The sequence below is a fragment of the Durio zibethinus genome, chromosome 1 (genome assembly GCF_047325235.1).
Source record: "Durio zibethinus cultivar Kanyao isolate XHJ-2024 chromosome 1, ASM4732523v1, whole genome shotgun sequence".
NCBI lineage: Eukaryota > Viridiplantae > Streptophyta > Magnoliopsida > Malvales > Malvaceae > Durio > Durio zibethinus.
The window spans coordinates 2629570-2654851 of record NC_143162.1 but is presented as its reverse complement, the minus strand read 5'-3'; the positions used below and the strand labels follow the sequence as shown (position 1 = coordinate 2654851).

Here is a 25282-nt window from a genome sequence, read left to right as displayed (position 1 = left end):
TTCTAATGAATAATCTATGAACATAAAAAAATATAATATTATTCAAAATAATTAAAGGATTATTATTACCACTAATAATTATTAAAGATTTTTATATAAAGGAGATCACAATTTGAGATAAAAATGTTTATAAATATTGAAATTTAAAATTCAAAACTTACTAAATATTATATTTTAAAAATAATTATAAAAATCAACTGAATTAAACTTAAATTTTAATTATCAAAGAATATATTCTATACCTTGTTATAGAATGTAGTGTTGGTTCTAAAAAAATCATAAAATATTAGAAAATCAATGTTATGGAATATCAAATTATGAGGCTCTTAAAAAATTTTAAAAAAATTACAAAAAGAAAATTATATACTTAAGTGAAGAACATTGAAATGATAGGAAAAGAATAATCTAAAATTTAATTTACTTAATTTATGTAATTATTTTTAAAATATAATAATTAATAAATTTAATATTTAGTATTTAATATTTGTAATCTCTTTTATTATTTCTAGATTTATATCTCATTCATGAAAACAAAATAAGAAGAGAAAAAGGTAGCATGGTAAATGTGTATTGGACATGATTTTTTACTAAAAATGCTAAAACTTTGTGAGCCTATCCTTCACTGTCTTCAAAAAAAATCCCATTTTCAGTCGGACAATAATTTGGCTAAGAGATTCTCTTTTATTTTTTCTATAAGAGACAAGAGTGGCTCATAAGATTGTGAAGAAACAGTTCCCTTCTTTTGCTTTTGGAGAGTTATAACAAATCTGAATTTATGTATGGCTGGTACATGTTTGGAATCTTTCAACTGGACAGACCAACAATGGCTGTTATTCTCTAAATATATTTCCTCAAACTTCAATTTTAATTCATTGAAGCTTACCAGAATATTTTTATATCAAGATTCCAAATTTGGGTCATAAAATTAGTAGTACCCAAAAAATTTTCCTAATTTAAACATTAAGTATCCATTCGGAGTTGGATTAAAACTTATATATATATATAATGAATGTAATTTATAAAAAAATTTGATTCGAAATTAAACCATTTGACTTTGCTTGTGCACCACACGTGTGCCATGTGATATTTTGCTTAAGAGGGTGGGTAGGCATAAATCCTCTTCCATCTCCATTTTTGGAGGAAAATGTAAAAAAATATTACATTTATTTTTCGATATTTTTTTATTATTTTATACATAACTTGTTAAGGTCATAATCTTGATATTATGTTTACCATAAACACGAAAAATAATTATATTCGATATTTGATTTTAATTATAGATTATGCTATTGTGAGTCAAATGATAAACATAAGAAGGTATGAACATAATAAATAATTATTTAAATTATGCTTCTTTGAATAGGTAATATGACATTTTTTTCTTTAATCAAACAACATAAGGACATGTCCTATGGCTTTACAGCTTGGGTTTTGAAAATGGTTGGAGTTGTTTAGAGCCTAGGAAGTTGGGCAAGTGATTTTGATTGTTGGGGTTGCAACTTGAGATAGCTTCAACATTTCATAGCCTCAAAACAAGTTCTAAATGATTATTATATGGCCATTGATGATGATGATAAAAGATTAGGTCATAGGCTTAATATGTGGGATTCATTTCATAATTAGTTATAACTGAGCAGCTAAGGTTAGACAAACTTTCCGTATTCATATATATATATATATATATATATATTTAAAATCAAAATCTTGCTCCTATCTAGGGTTATAGTTTAGATTTTAGGTTTTTTAGATGCATGGGACATGCCATTTAGAGAGTAAGCTATAAAAGAAGTAAAGAATAGTCCAATTTGAATGAGAATATACCCTTTGGATGATGAGATAATGTAAATGAAATTTTCTGTGGCTAGGAGAATATGATTTTTTTTTTATATTTGAAATTATAAAAATTTAAATTATTATTAAAATTAAAATTTTAACATTTTACTGTAAGTCGCGTAATGATAAAAGTTGGCGGAAGATTTAATATTTACTCTTACATTAACCTATAGTTTGTTGCTATGTTAAATTTAAAATTTAGAGATAATAATTTTGTTCAATTGAAGGTTCCTACATCATTTGTCTCATTTGTCCTTGTAGGGAATGAGAGAAACTTTAAGCAAAGACCGATGGATATAATAATTTGGTGTGAATTACAATGTTGGCGCCTAACTATCTTCTTGTTCATGAAAAATGTGGTGACAACTACATCAACATAGCTTTTATTGAATAATAATAAATTTTATATTAAGAAGTTTCTATGATTTTTTTAATTTCTTTGTTAATTTCACCTAAATAGCTAAAGCTACTAGTGCTAAGATCTTGAAGCTTTCCATATATATAGAAAAAAAAAGGATGTCACATTAATATTAAATAATTAGATAGTGAAATTGAACTTTACAAAATAAACTTAAAACTAAGTGGGGGATTTATTAAATGATTGTATGGCTAATGAATTTATTAAACTTAAACCCCAACAACACTTCAAACTTCCTTCAATCCACCAAAATTTGAACCCAAGATTTTAAATTATAATTTTTCTCGAAGATTTAATATTTTGTGTTACTATGATTATACACATCATATAGTTGCCCGTTTTGTGATTTTTTTTTTCTTTTATAAACACAAAGAGATTGACTTTTTGAATCATGATCTGATTTATAATAAAGAGAGAGAACCAAATTTAACTTATTAAATACATTTTTTAAGACTAATTAACTTGTGCAAATTTTTCTTCTTTCTCATCAAGAAGCTACCTATATAGACCTATTGTCCACTACTATTAGGCAAAAACCTAAACCCAATGTTGACATTTTTGGATGATTTAATATCCAACATGCAATTTTTCACCACAAGAGGCAAATTGATGGTTCCCCACCACCATCACCACCACCATCTGTCAAGCATCAAGAAAATGTGCTCAATTCTCTTTTTAATTATTAAATCATATATATAAAAACATCTCCATCACAATAGGTATAGGTAGCCATAATTCCAAGCCTTTAAGACTATGACATAAACATTTTTCCCCACAAAAGAAAATTTCCATTGATTTTTATAACCTAAAAAGGAAAATTTCCATTGATTTTTATATCCCAAAACCATGAAACTTTATTATATTAATATCATATATAAATATATATTGTCAAATTTGCAAATATTATTTTTAAAAATTTTATAATTTTATTAAAAATAATGATCAAAATTAGATTTATTTGATCCAAAAATTGAATAAAGGACAAACAAAATAAGATGGAAAGAGACAAAACATTATATTTTTGTTTGGGTTATAAAAAATTCTAAAAGTAATACTATTGTTTAGCATGATGAAAAGGTACGAAATATAATAAATTATATATTTATCAATTTATTATCAAGTAGCTATCATAGAAAACGACTCCTGATAATTGTCCCAATAAATCTACTGAAAAAGGGAAAAATTAAAATAAAAAATGTGTGCTGTATGCAAGCTTAAATTTCAACGGTCAAGGCTGTCATGTTCATGTTACATTGTTTGAAACGATCCTCGTCCAATTTCATTGGGAGCAACTCTGAATTTATGGTCTTTACATATTTTATTATATAAAAAAGAAACAATTGTTTATTAATTTATATATATTTTTATACCAAAAAATTTAGATTTTTAATATTAGAATAAACTGTTAACTCGATTAAAAATTATGAATTCATTTAATTTTTTAATTTATAAATCACTTAACAAAGAAAAAATGTATCCAACATTCACTCCTTACCACTTCTATATACCTTCGTTGTCATTTATTCATTTATAATTTTTGGCATTAAACAATTCCCATATTTGAATTGGATAATTATTAGTAAATTAAATATGAAGAAATATTCCCATAAATATCTGTGAATATAGGACTGATTGGAAATTGCCAAAAATATATTTTTCTTTTTATCTTGGAATTCCCTATGAATAAGAAATTAACATGGAATTTAATGTTTAATTACTATATATAACGCTTGACAGTTAATTTTTTATTATTAATGTTTGGATTTGAGGGTGGAAGAGAAGAAAGTAATGAGGCATTTGAATGATTTTTTAATGTGAATCACTAGTAAAAGAGTGTTATGATGAAACTTGACTTTTTTTTTTTTTTTTTTTTATCTTCCCACCAAGCAAAGCAAAGTAGGGTAGAAAATTTTTCATAACATTTTTTTATTCGAATAATTCTCTTAAATATATAAAAATATAAACATTTCCCAATAATTTTGGATAGAGAGAAACTGCAATATTAAGAATTTCCTTTTCTATGAATGAGTTTATTAATCCTAATCAAATACAAATTATTATTATTATTATTATTATTATTATTATTATTATTATTATTATTATTATACTAAAAATATATATTCTTCATGGAGGTATCTCTTTTAAAGACTAATCAAAAACATTATTTAACTACTTAAAAAAAATTATTTTTTGTAAAAAGTAATTGATTCATCATGATAGCACAATATATCACATAAATAAGACCAATATTAGTTTGACAACAATTTTAAAAAGAAAAAAAAATCATTATAACCCTTTACATCAAACCAAACCGACCCATCTTGCACATAATAGCTGATGCACCCCACACTAAAATGTCACCTCCATGCTAATGTAACTATGGATGCCAAAAATTTATCATGCTTTTGCTTTTCTTATACTATTTAGTTATGTAAGTCATATTTGATATATAGAATTATTGATAGAATAAGATGATAATTATTTTATATCATATTTAATTTATATAAAAAAAAAGATACAGATTATAAGAAAAATTAATATCCTTTTGATATAAGATTATTCAATGCTCTTCAAGTGGAGATAATTATTTTTAATCTATAAGATTAAACTTACATGTTCAATTATATTATTAAAAATTACATTAATAATTAAATTCTATAAACTTTGAATAAGAATTAAACTTATATGTTCAATTATACCAAACACGACCTAAGGTCATATAAGTTTATATAATTTAAATTATTAATGTCATTTTTAAATGTATAATTTGACATATAAGTTTAATCTAATTGATTAAAAATAATTCTTTTTACTTGAAGATGATTAAATAATCCTATACCAATAATATATTAATTTCTTTTGCAATCCTTATCTCTATTTTTAAATATAAATCAAATATAATATAAGATTATTATCATCATATCCTATCAATAATTCTATGCATCAAACATTATCTTAATATATTATATTTATTGGACATTAGATTTTATGCATTTTGGTGTGTCCCAACAAACTCACCAAACAAATTGCCATGCTCATTGCAAGCATGGAAAATGGATTTTTTTTTTTTTAGTCTAAACCAAGATATTTCTCCATTTTTTATATTTTTTGTTCTTATAAAGAGTGACAGTTCTTCCTCTTAAATAATAATAAAAAAAAGAAACCGATTTTTTATGAAAAAGGTCTAATGAGTTTTGGAATATTGCACAATGAGAACATGAGATGCAACCTTTTTCCATCCTTTATATTCCATTCCATAGTTCTAAGATTTAAACATGAGACCTTCCTATTTACTCAAGTTTTAATCGTTGAAGGGTCTTATTGTAACTACATTTTTTTTCCTATTATGAGATAGATATAATTAATGGGTTTTCTTTCTTAATTTGAAGGAAAAGGAAGTTACACAATCATGTTTATTATTTCCCATTGTCATGATCTATGCTCATGTATTAAGCTAAAGCATTTATTTGGTGTTCATCTTCAATTATAATCTAATACATAATCATTTGAGTATGTACATCATATCACTTACAATAAATAATTCAATAAAAAAACCAAGATTTAGGTACTTACTAATTTGATTGATATTAACAAATTTGATATTATTTGTAATTGAATCGACATTAACAAATCGTTAAAAATAAAAAGATTCAATATATATGAATTATATTATAAGAATTAAATATTGAATTTTACTTAAATATATAGATTAAATACATAATTTAATTTATTTTTTAAGAAACAATTGGTTTGAAATTATCAAACATATTGATGTTATATTTATATATAACTGACATATGTAATAAAACATGGCCAAATTTTAGGTGGATCTACTAAATCATTTTTTACAAGAACAATGCATTGGAGGAAAAACAATTTCATAAAGTAACTTTTTAACATTACAATATGTCAACGAATAGAAAAATGCCACGTATTGGATAAAACAAAACCTCATTGGATGACCTCACCGTTGCGGAAAAAAATTAGCCGTTGCTCGTGACGACTTGACAGCTCTTAGTCGTTAATTTTGCTAAATATTTATTTTAATTTTTTGTAACACTTTTAAAACAGCAAATTTTCATTTATAAAAAAAATTATATTCAATATTATGTTTTATTCAGAATTAATAATTTAAAATATGATATAATGATATAATAAAAAAATATGAATAAAAAATATAAAAATAACAGGATTTAAAATTTTTAAAAAATTATAAATAAATTTAATAAAATCAAAAATTTTTATTTTATATTTTTATATCTACATGAATTGTTACTCATAATTTTTGTATAAAATATAAAATAAATATAATATTTTATACGGTACGATAACACAAATTATTAGATTTAATTTTGTTACCAAGAGTTATACGAAAAGTATTAAATTTTAATTTTAACAATTAAAATTTAATTACTGACATTGTTAAATAAAAAATTGAAATATGATTATTTCCACTGAAAATATTCTTTAAAACCCCAAATAAGCCAAAGTCCCCTGGAATTATCCTTTAAGTCTTCAAGTGTTTGAAACATGTTTCACTTGGTTCTTAAGCACAACATATCAATAGAAATTTTTTATCCTTTCTTCAGGTTGTCATGCTCTTGGCCCCATGTTTTGGCTTATACAAAAAACCGCCAAGAAAGAAGGGGCCAATCATCCAAGAAAAATTTTCTAGCTTTTTGTTAAAAAGTGTGATTAAGACTTTAAAAAAAAAAACGCTTCAATTATATTCTAATTAATTTTTTTTCTCAAAATAAAGCCAACAATTATGTCAGCCAAATAAAAAGTTGAATTTATTTTATTTTTTAAATTATAAGATCCCTTTACCAAAATTTGTTAAAAGGAGTAATACTCCGCTTGGTCACGAGTTCCTTACGTTGGTGGTGTGGGTTATTGCCACGTGTTATGCTGTGGTTGGTTTGATTAGCTGATCATCAACTTTGACTAATAAACTTATGATTTTAGCCATAGATTTTTTTCTTGGTCAACAAACGAAATGAAACAGTTAGATGAAATACGTAACTTTTTTTATTAAAATTGATTAAATGAAAAATAAAAATAAAAATAAAAATAAAAATAAAAATAAAAATAAAAATAAAAATAAAAATGATAAATTAAAATTTTTATTATATAAATTAAGTATATAAAATTTAAAAAATTTAATAAATTTTAATATACTTTTTAAATAAATATTTTTAATAAAAATTTTTATATATTTTTATCATTAAATATTTACCATTCAAATTTTAATTATAAAATAATAATTTTAATTTTTTTTACATATTATTAATATTTACATTAAACTTGATCAATCTATTAGTTTAAATTTTTTATTAAAATTTTTATTAAATCACTTAAAAAAATTTACCAATTTTATCTAAAATATTTTATTTTAAATTTTATATAAAAAGCCACATATTTTTATATGTACAAATATATATATATATATATATAATATTTTATCTCTTCAACAGAAAAAGTTAAAAGGTAATATAATTCTTGAAACCATAAGAAAATTAAAGATTTAAAAAGATAAGTGTTTCCCTAGCAAAAAGTGAAAATGTGGGAGACTATATATATATATTTATTTATATTTATATATTCAGCTTAAATATTTAATTTTAGTATTACTTTCTTCCATTTTATAAGAGTTTTTTATATTTAAAATTATCTGGAATGAGTTTTAATTATCAAAATAAAAAATTCAATACTTTATTAATAAATTATAAAATTATTAATTATTTGAGTTGAGTTTGATTATTGTGTTTGATTAAATTTAAATTTTTATCTTTTACTCACTTTAATTAAAAGCTTTATTCGTTTAATTGAGTTTCCAGCATAGGCTTATCCATGATAATCACACGATAAATATTTATTTATTTATTATTATTTTAATTTTAACAACAAAAAATAAATCTAACTATTTAAAAATAAATATATCCACTTTGTCGAGTTAAATACTTTCATAATAATTATTTATTAAATGTGATTTAATTTTTAGGTCTTTTTGTTCAATTTATCAGTTGAGATAATTATTAGATTTCTTTTTTTAGATGAGATTATTGTTAATTATAAGAGCTTATATATTTCAAAAATATATTAAAACCTTCATTTTCTGTGACATCTAAACACATTTTCAGAATTTTCTTCCCAAAAAGAAAAAAAAATCGCATATGTAAGGATATGCATGGTTAATTTGTTGGCTGAATAGAAGGCAAAAAAAAAAAAAAAATTTGTTCTTAAATTTTTTGGAAGAAACAACATCAGAAAATCTTTGGTGTTCAGAGTATGGAAAGCAATGATGAAAATATCATGATTTATAATGTTGAAATTTAGTTCATTTTGTTCGTACAATTAAATTTAAAAAATAACGATTAATTAATTTTATAATTAAATATTAACTAATACAATTTTTTTTTATTGTCAGACACGATGTCGTTTATAAAAAAAAATAAAAAATAAAAAATATCATAGCTGTAATTTTGTAAGCAACCTGAGAAATGGTATATGCTACAAAAGTCTTTTTCGAAAAATGGAAGAGCCATAGCATTGAAAATAACACCAAATCTTTGAAGATAAAAACAAGGATATGAACAAATTGCAGTACAATCCCGCGAAGGATTAGAAAGGGACAAAGTTGAAGAGCAACCACAGAACAAAAACAAATTACATAGAGAAAGTAATAGAGACACACCCAAAGCCAACCACCATAACTAAATTACATAATTATTTATAATTTAGAAAAAGAAACAAGCCAATTGGTTCATACTAGTAATTTATAGTGACACCACAGCTAAAATCATCCTCAGCATTAATTCATAAGTTTTTTTTTATGTAAAGACTTTAGAAAAATTAAATTACACTCTCTTATCTTATAAATTTCATTTCGATTGTCCTAATATTTAAATTTGAGATATTTTTTAAAATTAATATGATCAAATTATAATAGTTGAAATGTTTCACTTTATATTATAATTTTTATTTTTAAATTGCAACTGTTTATATATATATATATTTATTTATATATTTATCGAATTTGATAAAATCATATTTTGAAAAGTTAGTGTAAGATCTATGGATTAGATAGAAATTAAAAATTTTAGAAAAAATATATTACCGTATATAAATATTTAAAATTTGTAACTCACTAGTTGAAAGAACTATAGTTATATAGTTAAAGGATAAGGCTACCACAGATAGTTTAACTGGACTATAAAGGAAGATTTGACCTAATTATAATTGTGATTATTCTTTCAAGAGAGTTGAGATATAAAGTTTGAATTTCCTTTTTTTTTTTTTTTTTAAATTCCACATGTAGCAAAAACTAAAAAGCCGTCTTATTCTCATCTTATCTCTAAATTTTCACAACAATTAATTTTCTTTAACTCCATAATAATGTTTTAGTCAATAATTCCTAATATACTAATCAAGATTCATGGGGGATGCTTTAAACAACTTAGGGGGGCCATGCCTCCATCCAAAAAAAATTAATTTTTTTTTTAGATATGCTATTTTCATAATAATTTTGAAAAAATTTTTTCTAAAAAAACTAATTTGGCCTCCTCAAACTTAAATTTATTGTGTTGATATATATTATTCTTTATTTTATGTATTTATATTAGATATATAGTTACAAAAGTTACTTGTATCAAAATATTACTACTCTTAATTTCAAAAAAATTATAGTTCTTTAACTTTTATTTACTTATTGTAAATAATTTTTAATTTAAAATGAATAATAAATTCATCAACATTATATTTTCACGAACATGTAAATTTAAGTTTAATATATATACAAATATTATAATAACTAAAACTGATTTTGACAAATATTTAATTATGATTTTTTTTCAATCAATTTTTTTACTATATTCTGCATGCTTGTTTGAAAATTGTTATATGTCAAAATAATTAATATGATTAGCTTAAATACATTTTCATTTCTCATAAGATAAAATACCATGTAAAAAATTAGAAGGTTTTAATTTATGTATCAAAATCTTTACTTTATTGTTTTAAAGTTTAATTTATTTAAAAATATATATTTTTTTATTTTTTTACTTTAATACTTGAAATATTAAATATGATAAAATATGTGTTAATATTGTAAAAAAATACTAATTTTATTTTTTAAAAAACTATTATTACTGATTTATAATTAAAAATCTTGAAATCAATTGTTTAATATATTTATTTTGTTATATATATATATTTACATATTCACATAATTATAAGTGTTAGTTCTGTTATAATATGTTTGTATTTTATTTATTATTAATAAATTTGATATATTTTTAAAAAAATTATTATACAATATTACTTTGACTCCTTCAAAATTATTTGTCACTATCAAGATTGTCTCTAAATGTAACAAATGGAATTTAAAAAAAAAAAATCGTAGTGTAAAGATAAGAGAATGTATTATAAATGTTAGAATTTAAACTTTAGATTGATATAACTTTTTATAAATGATTGCATGAGTCAATTGAACTAAACTCATAATTTGAAACCTAGTTATTAAACTAACACTTATATTATTTTGTTTATTATTATTATTCTTATTACTTCCAAAGTCCAAACCATTCTATTTGATATTCAGTGTGTGTGTCCAAAGCTTGCGTGTAGTCCAAAAACCATAAGAAATGTCAAAATATTTTAACTAAAACAAGGCAGACATGTCGATGCATTGAATAATATTGTTTTTATATCCATTTGTTTTCCAGCACAACAAATTTTTCGAATTTCGATTCAGCTGACCTAAAAGATAAGATGAAGTATTTATGCTGTTGTTACCGCAGTATTGCATCATCAAAATCAGGTGAAAACGAAAATGCCATGAAACAAGGTCGCATATTATTGAAGATCGAGACCGTGACTTCAGCCCCAGCAACCATATCCATCTCTTCTGATGCTGATAAACCGAATGAACCAAACCCTGAAAAAGCCAGTTTGAAAAGGCATATCTTAAAACCAATTCAACAAAATGACATGAATCTCAGTAACTTACTATTGTTAATTTGTTATCGTTTTCAATGAATAATAAAAGTTTAACGTTCCAATCCTCTCTCTTTCATTAGTTTAAAAGTTATACTAAATAAGTTGATGAGATCTTTATCTCAATGAAAAAACCTTGAAAAATCTTTATGTATCAGGTTTGAATTCAATTATGAGATGCACCCAAGCATTTAACTTAGTTTGTTGGTGCATAATCCCTTACTCAAACATCAAGTGATGAGATTCAAATCTTCCTTTTTACAAAAGAAATGAAGAAAATTTTCAGTTATTGTGAGATCGAATTTTATGTTGATTTACTTGATACTTATGTCTATATATTGAAGATTAATGTATAACTGTAATTTCTTACCAATAAATTGCATGTCAAAGTTATGAAGGTTCCTATTAATGAAAAAAAAAAAAAAAGAAGAAAAGAAAAGAAAGGAATCAAAAACAATATTTCAAGTGGCCCCAAATGACCAAACAATACAATATGATCATGGTTATGGATTTTGAGTTTTCTTACTCTTTCAGATTTCTGGTTGATATTTGATGCGTGCCTACGCGTAAATCACCAGCTGGGGGAGAAAAAGCTACTGCTTTTTTGGTTGTAGAAGGAATGATGAGTTAGGGTTTTTGACTATGAAAAAAAATGGCAGGCCATTATGATAAATAGGTCATTAGTGGGGAGCTAGGGAAGTCTTATGAGGGCCACACATCAACTCCCACTTTGTTTTTTTTTTTTTCCCAGGTGGGATATATAGTAGGGGAATCCCAGGAAATTGTGGCCTTCATACAGGACTCAACATTTTTTTCTTCTTCTTTTTTAGCTATATTTCAGGTCAACTTAGGGACATCCTTTGCCATGTCAAACTTCCACCATCACAATTTTAAAGCAAGCAAATTGTGTTGTCTATGTTTGAATACACTTGCAGAAAGCACCACTAGCATTGTGCAGATCCATGTCTATCGTTGATCATTTTGTGATCATCTGTGGTCAGTTTTTGAACATTCTATTGAGAGGTTTATTTGGAACAAAGACTGAAATTTTGATCAGATCAAATTGTAGCTGGCCAGACAAAATGATGGTTTTTTTCTTTTTTTTTTTTTAAATTGGTTTTCGATCCACTAAAAGTTTACCTCATTGTTCATGAAAAGCCATTTGTTTTAAAATTGAAAAAAAAAAAAAGCGACAGAACTTTGACAGAAATGAATAAAAGCATGAAGCATGTTAGGGTCCCTTGTTGCCCTACCAGTTAGTGATTGAAATCAATAACATGTTTATTAAACCTCGAGGACAGGTATGGGCAATTTGTTTAACTTCTAAACATATATTAGTGTGAAGTTCGAGTATTTAATTAAATGATTCATACATAATCTTTATTAAAATAACAAGATCCGAAATTTTTTTAAAATTTAAAAGAAAAAAAAAACATATACAAACCTAGTAGTGGAATTGAGTTTGAAAATATTGTATGAATCACTTTAGCAAAACTTAGTCTCGTGGAATAAGTCAGAAGGAATAAAATTTTGTCAGTAACCAAATTCTTGAAAATTGCATGAATGGCATCTTCATCACAAACAACTTGTCGTCTATCTTTCATGCTCATTCATTCAAGATGTATCCAGCTGCAAGTGTTGACTAACCTTTTTTTTTTATTTAGATTTCACTCACTGCCAAATTTTTTGCTTTCTGCATTACATTGGGCAATTGATCGGAATATTATACATAAATTAAGTTTTCATTTGAATATGTGATGGTAGAGATTTTCATCGCATCGTGGATTCATAGGTGTTAAAATGCTTGGACTTTTAAGATTTTCAGTCAACAAAACGACAACCACAATATAATGAGAGTATCTTCCGCCACTCATCTGAGGAGCTTTTAATAAAAAATAAAGGAAAATGAACAAAAAAATTAATGTGTTAGCAGGTAATTGAAACTGGTTTTTCCCTTATTAAGGATTGAGGTCTAAGTTTGGTGGTTATTTACAAGGCATATCAATTAGAATTGTGATGGAAGAAGAACATATTATTCAAATACTTGTATGATTTGTCAACAATCGTATGATCTATCCATAGATATTAAACTTTTTATTTTACTAATTAAATTTAAATTCTAACAATTTCAAATACTAAATATTTGTCCTTTATATATATATATATATATATAATCTTTTCCTTACAATAAACTCAACAAAGGCTGAAAATGTGTGGCCAGATTTTGTTATCTAAGTTGGGCCTTCAAAACCCAATTAAAAAGTCAATTTTTGTTCTTGCTTTTTGAATTAGGCCTTTAGATTGCTTTGTCCAATAAATTAGGAAACATTTTGGAAGCCCATCCAGCTTTTTGTTCAGAATTTGGGCCATTAGATTGAAATCAGACTATAACTAAAGAAGGTAAAAAACCTTGAAACCGACGGTTTTCGATCCAATCTTTTATGGTCGAATTTTTTTTTTAAATTGGATATCAGGTCAGGTTGGGTCATGTGGAATAAAGAAAAAATCGAGGTCATGTTTTAGGCAAATCCAATCGTATCCGATCCGATATATATAAAAATAATTTTTTAATTAATTATTTAATTTTATAATTATTTATATATATATATATATCTAATTTTATATTTATATTAAAAATAACATTTTATTAATTTCGGGTCAGATCGGATATGATTTTATACAATATCGAGTCGGGTCGAGTTCGGATATAAAATTAATAAAAAAATTATCGAGTAGGGTCGGGTTCAGATTTTGTACGTTTAAAGTCGAGTCGGGTTTAGGACGAGCGAAAACCCGCCTCGACCTGCCCGGTTGCCATCCCTAACTATAACCCATGTCCAAGTCCAACTGCTTGTCTAAGATAATTCATTACGAAAAAATAAATAAATAAATAAACCTTCAGTTAGTTGGAGTATTTGATAATTTTAAATACGATATAGTAATATAATATTGTGATATAATATAAAAATTTTAAAATAATATAATTTAAAATTTTAATAAAAATTATATAAAATTTGAAAAATTAAAAAAATATATTTCTTATTTAATGTATAAACATGAATTATAATACAATAATTTTTATATTTTATATATTTTTAAAATAAAAAAATATAAATACATAAATTATCATATCTAATAAAAATATAATACTTTTTTTTTTTTTTTTATACTTGTGTATATTTTTTGATAATATAATCAAAACATTCCCACGATTTGCTTGAACCTATTTTTAATTTTGAAAAGTTTTAAGATCACACTCTCTTTCATTTATACAAAGCATTTATAATTTTAGTTTCTATCTCGATAGAAAAAGAAAGTATTTTTCTCTTTATTAATCAGATTAGCCGGTGTTTATTTAATTTTTTATTTATATTAATGATAATTAATAAGTAAATTTTTTAACATCCTTGGAAAGCTATAGTACAAATAAACAAAGTTAAAATCCAAAAGAATTGCCCAAATAATAATTAATATGAAACATAAACAACTAATTACGTATGAGTGGATGATTATGTCGATTTCAAAGGAAAAAAAAATGGAGATTTTTTATATAAAAATAGAATATTAGGATTCGAACATATATATTTGACCAATTGTACATGATTTTTTTTTTTTTTAATATTTAGTCCTTTTTACGTTTTTATGTTTACAGGTGTTGCCCGACCAAAGTACAAATGGTACGGAAGCTTCCAACTTCCGTCTTAATCAACATCATCAACGTGTAAGATGTCCAAAACCAGGCATATTAAGACACAATCACTTTCCATGTCTTAATCACAATGTTTTTTAAAAACATTAAGGAAAGTCGCACAAAAATACCAAACAATATTAATCTCTTGCTTTATGGATTTGTGATCACAACAACTAATCTCAAATTAACAAGAAATTATAGTGAAAGAATTCTTCCAAATTCATAATATTAAACATTATTTTTCTATTTCATTTTCTTTGTTTTCTAATTTTTATAGAAGTCTCAATAAAATCTTAAGGTTTTGGTTTGAGAAAATATTTTTTATTGTTATTTTTAAAAAATAATTCTTAATTTTTGTTTTTAAAAAAATGTATTTGATAAACAAAAATAAAATTATTTTTTAAAATGTTAAAATAAAAAATAAAAAATGTTCAATAATATTATTATTAATGTCATTTAATTATAAATAAAATATATATATTTATTAATTAATGATATTAAAATATTTAAATAAGATAACTTATAAAACTTAAAAATATATATATACATCTTTTATTTTTATAATTAAAAATATTTCTTTTATTTTTATATTTTTATTTATTTCTATTTTTATTTTTTAAAAATTTATTTGACCAACTGGATGCTGTTTGGTGTTCCTCTTGTAGCAAGGATACAGGATTCTTCAAGTGGATCTGAGATCCATAATCAGTTTCTAAAGTTACTTAGTCCGTTTCTAATGCCAGTCGAGGATGCGGTAAATTATTATGATGGTGATGAGATGGGGAACACTATTAATGAGAATTCTAAGATGGAGGATATTGTTAGCCCCTTAGTTTCAGATAGTGATGCAGGTTTAGACAGTGGAGCAGAGAATGATTTTCACCCGAATACTGACTTCAAATTCTACTTGGTCGATAAAATTGATCCAGTGGAGATGAAGATGAATGCGCCTGTAGCAGTCTCAAGGTTTACTAAGAAGTTGAATGTGAGCGTTCACTGGCCAGATAAGATGATTGAAAAGTATGACACATGCCTTCTCAGTTCATTGCCTGAGATTTTCAAGCCCCAGTTGTTTACAAGAAGGCCTCAAGAATCCATTTCCTCGTATAAATGTCTGGAAGGTTTCTTGCAAGATGAACCTTTAGGACCAGATGACATGTGGTTAGTGTGTTTTTTTCCTAACATACACTTCATTCCTACTATTGACATAGTTATAGTTATGGTCTTCTATCTTTAATTTAAATTTTTTATGTTACAAGCACAATCAATTTATTTTATTTTAAATTATGAAGTAATCATACTCTTGTTGAACCTAATAGTGAGGGTTCTGGTCATATTAGGTACTGCTCCGGATGCAGGAAGCCGAGGCAAGCCAACAAAAAGTTAGATCTTTGGAGACTGCCTGAGATTTTGGTTATTCATTTAAAGAGATTCTCCTATAGCCGATTTTTCAAGAACAAGCTAGAAACATGTGGACTTTCCAATTCGTGATCTCAATCTCTCCAATTACATTTCCCATATTGATAGCCAATTGTTACCAATTGTATGCAATTAGTAATCACTACGGTGGCATGGGAGGCGGTCATCATACTGCTTTTGTCGATGTAAGTGTCAGACCTTTTCTATCTTATGTTCTCTGTTTATTTTATTCCTATCTTGTTCATTCAGCCATGCTATTCTACTGGGACGGAATTGCTTGCACCTAGCTACCCATGAATGATTCTGGTGATAAAAATTTGCCATTTGTTTCTTTTCTCGTGGACAAATAATGTTTCGCAACTATAATGAACTCTAGGATTTTCAAAAGCATGTACTAATAGTATCAATAAATGAAATAGGTATCCTGTATATTATGGGCTTGTTATCGAATGTCAGCTTGTTGAGTGTCACTTTAAAAGTGGGGCGTACAATTATAGGGAGATCATTTTTGTAAATAGAGAATTAAGGTGTATGTTACAAGTAAATTTAAATTCAGTCTTAAAATGAAAATACGGGTAACATGGTTATGGGGTTCTTAGTAGGGGAATTCTATTTATCCACCGCCTCAAAATTTTCTTGAAATTGTTTTATACTGCTATCAGGCATCAGCTACACCTTTATTTATTTTAGTTTTCTATTTATTGGTGCATTGCTTAAATTTCTTTGGTATCCGCATTCTTTTTGAAATTCAGATATGTTACATACACTCTCAAGTTAAATAAATATATAACGGCCGTACCCTATCTCTTGGAAAATTGGTTTCTTCGTGTAATAATGGTTAAATATTTTGTAGGCTGTAAAAGTAGAATTGAGAGTTCTAAAGTTTTGGGATTTATCATCTAACTTTGCATTGCTCCTTGCATGCTCTTCTGCATGTTCCTGTGGAATCAGCAGTAGATGTCTCATCTAACTCTGTTCCTGCATTTGTAGCACCGGTACGGTAGATGGTATGAGTTCGACGATGACAGAGTTTTCCGTTTCAGTGAAGACAGGATTAAGACATCTGCTGCTTATGTCCTTCTCTATAGAAGAGTCCGGGTGGCGTAATTTTACACAGTGAAACATTTATCAGAAGCATTGTACCTTTCTTAAACCTGAAATGGGGGGTTTCATTTATGGGGCGGCCAACCCTAAAAGCAAATACAGATTCTTTTGAAGGTTAAGGTTTTGCGAATGAGACTTCTTTTTTGTTTACACTCTCAAGAACCACATGATCTGAAGTTTTACAGTTTTGGATTGATCCCATAGAAACAGTTAAGTTACTACAAAGATCAAACATTCTCTTACATGTATATATACTTAATCCGAAGAATGATTCGGAGCAATGCCAATTTTGTAGCAGAAAGGGAATGGCATCTCTTCGTACACTATCCATTGCTTAGTTGATTTTATATTTCAACATTGGAGTTTTTTAACTTTAAAAAAAGGCTGATGTACAGGATAAGCATCTCTGTAGAATATGGTTGAATTTTAAATGTTGCAGCAATTGGTTTGGGTGAGATTCCACATTTCTCAAAACCATATCCAGCCATTGAAAAAATATATTGGAGCACCACCAGGGGATAAACTAAAATCATTTTGGCACTTAAAAACTCAGTTCAAATGCAAAAACATTTAAGGGAGAAATCTCATGCAGCCATGCCATTTGGTTACTGGCTGCTGGCTTTGCCTTTGTAAATCCAAATAGGAGTGGCTTCAAAAAGCTTATGGGGCACTAGTCGCCTTTCGCGCTTAGTAAGCTTGCGAAACTTGCTTACTTTCAACCTGGCTATCTTGGCTTCCTCTTCCGGGGTCATCTCCCCAACTACAACTGCTAGTCGACACTCTGGTATCTCTTTAATTCTGCTTCGCCCTTTACCATGATACGAAACTCTCTTCAAAAATAATCCCTTCCTCACAAATGCCTCGGCTATTTAAAATAATATAATATATATATATATATATATATATATATATGCAGAATGCATACAAGCACAGATACTCCCAAGTGATATAAGCAAGTTCATTTCCACTGCTTACCAACTAGCAGACGGTCTGGATCCAATCCATGATTATGGGTAGCATTCGCTCAAGCCGAGTGAATGACCTGCATTGCAAGGTTTTGATTATAAATTGTTACAAACTATATTGTTCGTTGACAATGCAAAAGTATCTTACTTCTGAAGATCGAAGCATAAGTAGATAGGGCAAAACAATACATCCATTCTTCATTCTGTTTCAAGAAATTGCATCTTTCTTTTCCATTAATTTCTAAATAGTATAGTGGGTATAAATTCATGTTTCTTTTACTTTTTCTTTTTCTGGGTTTCCTTTTGTGGCTGTGGCACATAGCTATTGCAGCTTAGTAAGATGAGTCTTGGCTAGTTTCTAGACCAGACATTTCAGCTAGAAGTTACACGACTACTTTAAAATGAACAATAGTTCATCAATAGGGCAGACTGGTTGAATCACCTGATAGACGCTTTTAGCAGCACGCTTTACTGTCACTTGCAACTGCAATAATGCATCCTCAACACGCATACCATGAACTAATGCAGCAACTAAGTTGACTTTCTTAGGACTCTAAAACATGCAAGTCAGCCATAAGTTAATTCTACCACATAAGCAACACCAGAAAAGATGGTAATGCAGAATCATAAAGGCAGTTTAAGTGCCCATATTAGAGATGCAATAATAATCTTTTTTCCTTCTTGTTAATCCAGCTCCAACACTTTTGAGCAGTTGCAAGTAGGGTCAATTGATTTAATACAAAAAATTAATGAGCTTTATGATTGCAAACTAACTTGGATGCAGCAAAAACATGGCCAATTTACTTATGTAGAAATTTAGGTAAATGAAGATGACATTGGAACTTTGTAAACCAGCCTCCATCAGTTTTAATAAAGATATATTAACAATCAAGTATTTGCATGATTGTTCTATGGTATGTTCTCAAGCACAACGTCGAGCACAAAATTCAGAAACAAGTTTGTTTCAACTGAATTTCACTCCTGAAACATAAAGGCAAGTCATCTCTGTTTTATGTTTTGCATTAGCAAAATTCATTTATTTCACTTATTGCATTGGATCCCCCAAGAGATCCCTCTGCTTAACTATATCCTTCTATTGAAAGTTAAGTGAGGTTCTATCAACTCAAGGTCTCAAAATATCTTTTATTTCAACTAAACAGAAAAGTGAATTCTGTGCAGAAGTGAAAACGCAACATTATGTGTTCCATCAATTAAGTTAAAACAAACTCATGTAAAGATGGAGACATTCCTCTTTTTAGAACGTTTGTGTAACTTATAAAAGTGGTTTCCAAAATGCAGAAGTCTCGTGTGAAAGGGCATAGTGTGAAGAGTACGCTTCAATTATTAATGGTCCAAAGCCATGAAAACTTTAATGTGGTTATTGAACATTGGCAACTATTACAGGTAGAGGATCATTGGTCATGGAAATTACAAAATTTCCTTGCATTTTCATCACAAGGATAGACATAATACAGATATTTTGTAGTTCCCTACCAACTTAAATTATCTGCCTATTTTCTTACCTTCAAGTGAGACTACCTTCATAATACCAAAATAAGCAAACAGTTTAAAATTAGAATTTTCCGGTAAGAGTTCAGGAGGTAACCTGTTTTATCTTCTTTAACACTGCTTGAACTTTTGAGCAACTAGGAACAACTTTCTTCTCTTCAGTCTTCCCACCATCTATTGCCAAAACAGGAGTTAATGGTGATGAAATGGGCGTCTCTTCAGATGAACCTGCTAGTAACTTCCTTGAAGTGGAAATTCCCTATGCATGTAAACATAGGACAACTAATGCGAGGAAAAACAAAAACATAAAATAAAAAGAAAAGGAAAGGAAAAAAATTGAAAATGTTTGCAAAGAAAATCCAAATATTTAAGAATAGAAAAAGAAGCCATTGTATAGACAAACACCTTTGGCTCATATCATTAAATGATATAACAAAAAAGTATTTCCCAAATAACTTTAATATGATGCTGCAAGTGGGAATAATATTCTAACGACACACAACAAAACATCAGTGTGGCAAAAACATTATATAGATAATTCATTTATGGACCTCTTGTCACATTGTTCAAGAATTGTTTTTTCATCAGTTAGAAGCATTCTATTGATCTTCTATATGTTGACACCACTTCAAACCAAGGGCATTGTCCAATGAAGGACATTTTACAACAATGAACAGATAAGAAAGTCTGATCATTTGCAGATAGATGCCATTGGCAATCAAAGTCATGCTGAAAAAGGATGACATCAAGTTGAATGCAACACAACATCTTCAATACAAGAACACAAGCATTGACAATCAAAAAAAGCGAGAAAGCATATGAACTTATTGCTTTCTAAGATACTTGACAATATCCTTCTTCTCTGACCTCTGTATTTTTTTCATCATTAGACAAAGCAAGACATCCCAAAAATCTGCATCAACATACATGAAATGTGACAAATTTAACATCAGATTTCACAATAGATACATTAGAATACATGTGTAGTTTTTTTATGACTCGCATATCACAAAATTTACAGCTTCTCTTTGAAATTGAAAGAATGATTTTACAAAGATAAACCAGAAACAGTTGAAAACCTCAAAGTCACCAAAATTGTATCAAAGTGCAAAGCACAAGTTGGCATTACTAACTGTTGGAAATACTGATATAAAGGCGTTGAGATACTAGCAGAAGGTGATCTCCACAATCTCCGAATGCTAGGCAGTTCACCTGCATAAATATTTCAAATACTTTTTAATACTCAAATTCAATTCCCTACTCCCAAAAAGAAGCAAAATCACACACATGCACACACACAAAATTTAAGAAGTATTACCAATGTTTTCTTTCTCAATTATAACTTCAAATTGAACTTTAACTTCACAAAAAAGTAGACAAGTCGAAGAAAGGACCCTTGAGCATGAAAGAAGCTACATACATGAAGTATTAACAGTGAAGTCAATTAAAATTCAGCTTTTTTACATAAAACAAAAAATACCCATGTTTTCTTTCTCAGTATCTATTCCAAATTTAACTTTAACATCACCCATAAAAAAGAAGAAAGAAAGAAACTAACAAGGTAAAAGAGAGGAGCTTAAGCGAGAAGTAGAAGAATAGTGGGCAGACGGAGTATAATTATGCTCCAGTCTTCTCCCAACTTGACGAAGTGCACATTGCAAATGTCTCTGCCACCACACCATGTTTAGAAAAAGATCTTCTCTTTTAGGAGTTTTCTCAAACAGCAAAGAGTAGAAATAAACAAACCCAGAGTTACAATGGCAAGAGCCCAGAAACCAAACAAAAACCATAAAACAAAAGACATTAAAAGTAATAATAATAACCCAATTAAAAACTATGAAGATCTAATAAAAAAACTAAAAAAAAAAGTTGAGACTTGAAAATCCCAGAAAGGAAGTATGATTTGTAGAGTTTGATAACTTACTGGTTGATTATCGTAAAAGGGGAGACTGTTGGTGCAGGAAGTGAGGAGTCGGCTATGAATGGAAAAGGGCCCTGGACTGGACGGTATGAGGACAGAAAACCCGATTGAACTTGGAGTGGTTTCTCGGGTTTGGGTACTGATTAAAAAAAAAAAAAACCTTATTTTACATGGAACAATGCATGCCTTCTGGATTCTATTTCAAAAGGTTTAAAGTTGCTTATTGATAACGAAAAAATGGAAAAAAAAAAATACATATTGAGCGAAATTACTAATATTTTAATAATAAATACATGTATTCTTATACTCAAAATTGAGCTTGAATCCTTTTTCTCTAAATAAAAAACAGCGTTTAAAGTTTAAAAAAAAAAATTAGAACATTAAAAGAACAAAGAAAATGAGTGTATTAAGCAATCTGCAGTCAAATTATTAATAGCTTCTCCATTTATGTGAAATCCTCATGTGAGAGATGCTGGTTGCTTAAACTGGTATGATCCGGACAAGTTCGGGCATCTAATTAGGGATTCGATAAACTTATAGGTTCAGCTCTTTGCTGAGCAAATGAATGTGTAAATCCTGTACCTTTATCAACAAATGCTAAGGGAAGACCAAAAAAAAAAAGGTGTAGAAAATGTTGAAATTTTGTTATTGTGGACGAAGCTTTCTCATTAACCACTTCTTTCTTAGGGAGACATCTAATGCTAGGAACATCCTTGCCCTTCTATCATCCTCCAAAAAGTCACACGCGTCTAGTAACAGATCATCATCAATGCCTGGTATGGCCTGGAGTTCCTCAATTACTCTCTCTGTTGATGCATTGTCGTCCTCTCTCTTCTTTTTTATCGAGGTAACCACAAGTGCCATCTCTCGTAAAGCATTAGCCATGCCATTTTCTTCACTTCTGGCCCTTTTAGGCTGATTTGAAGTTCTTGGCATCTGAGATTGGTGCTTGTTTTGTTGTTCCTGTAATTTAATACTAACACCTGGGGCTGCTACTTCATCATGCACCCTTTTAGCCACCCTGACGTTAATAGTTGGCGTTGATCTTCCACCAATATCACCAGGGGTTCCATTCTCACTACTCGCATTGTTGCATTGCAGAGTTCTTTTTTTACCATAAGCAGATTCGTTGCGGCATATGATGCACATATAATCATAACATGGAGTTGATTTGTTTTTGTATCTTCTGAATTCAGGATGTTCCTGCATTTATAACTAGTAAGCTCCTTTTTGTCCAATATATTTAACTGAAAGGTAAATGAAATGCATTTTGTACCTTAATATATTTATTCCAAACACGATCATCGGCTAGCACCATTTTTTGGGTTTCATCCCAGTGAAACCCTTTTTGAGTGAGCAGAGTCCTTATACTAGCATATTGGCTCCTCAAGATCTTATATCGATTTTTCAAGACAGCTCTACTGTGCTGAAATCCAAATTTTGCATTAAACAATGTGATCATATGCACCCATGCTTTCTTCTTGAAGGTACGGCCAACTTTATTCCCTCTATGCACCAGTGCCAGCATGAGCTCAAGGAAGTATTGATCCATTGTTGGTGTCCAGTCAATTTTTGAGCGATCACCAGCGCTTGGAGTTTTATCATCCACTATGATGGTCAAACAACAGAATAGTAAATCAATTTCTATTCTAGTTAAGCAGAAAGCATCTAGCAATAATCAGCTATCATATCCAATACCCACCTTCATTCTCAAAGTCTACATCAAAACAAGAAAGACTGTATCTTCCATCTGCAACTGTATGCCCACATATCATACACAACTCTTTGTAATATTGCACGGCTTTTGTTCTGTATATTTGCATGTCTGGGTGGGCCTGCGAGTGGGATGCAGAAAGCTAATTGCAATTTTAGTTCCATATGTTGTTTTCAAAGATTCAAGTAAAAGTTTGTACCTTAAGATACTCATCCCATGTATTATCATCAGCTTTTACCATCTTCATTGCTTCATCCCACTCAAATCCACTTTGAGCAAGAAGAATCCTCATATCATTGTATTGCTTCCTCATCCGTTTGAATCGGTTTTTCAGAACATCTATATCATATTTAAAACCAAACTTGGAATTAAATTCAGTTATCATATCCACCCACGCCTGTTGTTTAAATGCATAGCCAGTTTTGTTCCCCCTTTGCACTTGGTCCATCAAAAGTTCAACAAAATACTGATCATGTGGTGGCATCCAATTTGCCCTCACATTTTCGGTGTTACTGAAAAAATCATCATCCATTTCCTCACCTGCAACTACAAGTCCAAAAAGTCAATAATCATAAGAAAGTGAATGCAAGTAATAACAAAACATACTTAAGATATTTAGTACAAAACACATTAGTCAAACAGGTGAAATAAACAATAGAATCCTCAATGAGATTGAAAAGTCCTATGTCTAAATCATTGTAAGATCAGCATTTTTTCCCTTTCGAATCCCCCTTCTTCCTTCTTCTTTAGAATTCTAAAATATACCATTAGTGACTCGGGTTCAATTCTTGATAGCCTCAAATACAAAACAAAAAGAAGCCACATATTTGTTAATCCAATTTAGTACTATGTTACAACTCAGAAGCAACTACCAAAAAAACAAAAATTTTGCAGTGCCTTTCTTATTATTTAGTGAAAAATTTAGTACATGTCTTCTCCTTCTTCACCATTATCATCATCACTATCCACTGCTTAAACTAATGATATTAAAATGAGATTAAAACTGTAGCTTCCCATAAAAAAGCAATCCTATTTCATGGTTGATCATCAAAGTTTTCCTTTTAAAAGCCAATTAAAAGATGATTGGCAAACAAATTAGAAATCCAAGCACCTAACAGCACAGATCAAATAAAATTTTAAAAAAATCAATAATGAAGGAGTTTCATTACCCATTTCAGTTGCTAGGGTTTATTCAACTATTAAAATAACAAGATTCAAAAAAGTAAAAATCACTTTCCTAGAAACTGACATATTTCTGGAATTCCTATACTTTCTCTCATCACCAAACAGGGGTAATACAAAGGTCTAAAAAAGCACTTCAAATTTGATCTGTAATTAAGGGATCAAATACCTAATACTCTGTTTGGTTGACGAGAAAATGAGGGAAAATCAAAGAAACTGTTTTAACATAATCCTGATTTTTCTTCCCAAGATTTTTTATGAACCAAAAAGGACCGCTAAAAACGAAGAGAGAAATAATAAACAGATCGATAATCAAAATACATACAATAATATTTCTCAAAAAATGTATCTGTACAAAAAAAAAAAAAGAAAATCAAACAGCGTTGAAGAATAGTAGGGTTACGTCTTTGGCTGATGATGATCGCTTGAGCCTCGCACTGGCAAAATGGAGAATAGAGTTATCCCAGGATAAGAGAGGAAAAGGCGTTGTTTGGCTAGTTTTTATTTTAATTGAGATTTAGATAAATTTAGA

At 28.1% G+C, this 25282-nt stretch overlaps 1 protein-coding gene and 2 pseudogenes across 10 annotated transcripts; 1 reads left to right on the top strand and 2 right to left on the bottom strand.

The window, feature by feature from the left end:
* Positions 1–1404: 1404 nt before the first annotated feature.
* LOC111310572 (uncharacterized) lies at positions 1405–17746 on the top strand (annotated as a pseudogene).
* A 118-nt stretch (positions 17747–17864) lies between these two features.
* On the bottom strand, positions 17865–21851 carry LOC111311638 (uncharacterized; annotated as a pseudogene). Its single transcript, XR_016341034.1, has 6 exons — positions 21492–21851; positions 21063–21145; positions 20031–20192; positions 18867–18977; positions 18435–18501; positions 17865–18324 (listed from the first exon to the last, which is right to left on the bottom strand). The product of XR_016341034.1 is annotated as an uncharacterized LOC111311638 (transcript).
* Positions 21852–22112: 261 nt separating this feature from the next.
* LOC111311637 (L10-interacting MYB domain-containing protein-like) lies at positions 22113–25248 on the bottom strand. Of its 9 annotated transcripts, none has more exons than XM_089758633.1 (5): positions 25154–25248; positions 23768–24114; positions 23557–23689; positions 23131–23462; positions 22113–23057 (listed from the first exon to the last, which is right to left on the bottom strand). In XM_089758633.1, the coding sequence occupies exons 2-5, from the start codon at positions 24098–24100 to the stop codon at positions 22500–22502; spliced, it is 1356 nt and encodes a 451-aa protein (XP_089614759.1). In that variant the 5' UTR covers positions 24101–24114; positions 25154–25248; the 3' UTR covers positions 22113–22499. The 9 variants fall into 9 exon arrangements, with proteins under 9 accessions (XP_089614759.1, XP_089614752.1, XP_089614766.1 ...); XM_089758626.1 differs by lacking the exon at positions 25154–25248 and adding an exon at positions 24920–25130; XM_089758640.1 differs by lacking the exon at positions 25154–25248 and adding an exon at positions 24920–25100 and having other exon boundaries at positions 23768–24108.
* Positions 25249–25282: the final 34 nt, after the last annotated feature.

Coding starts and splice junctions, on each gene's coding strand:
- LOC111311637 (XM_089758593.1), bottom strand. Junction 23,711..23,767: donor CATGGGATGAGTATCTTAAG/GTACAAACTTTT, acceptor AATTGCAATTAG/CTTTCTGCATCCCACTCGCA. Junction 23,058..23,130: donor TTTGGAATAAATATATTAAG/GTACAAAATGCA, acceptor TTATAAATGCAG/GAACATCCTGAATTCAGAAG.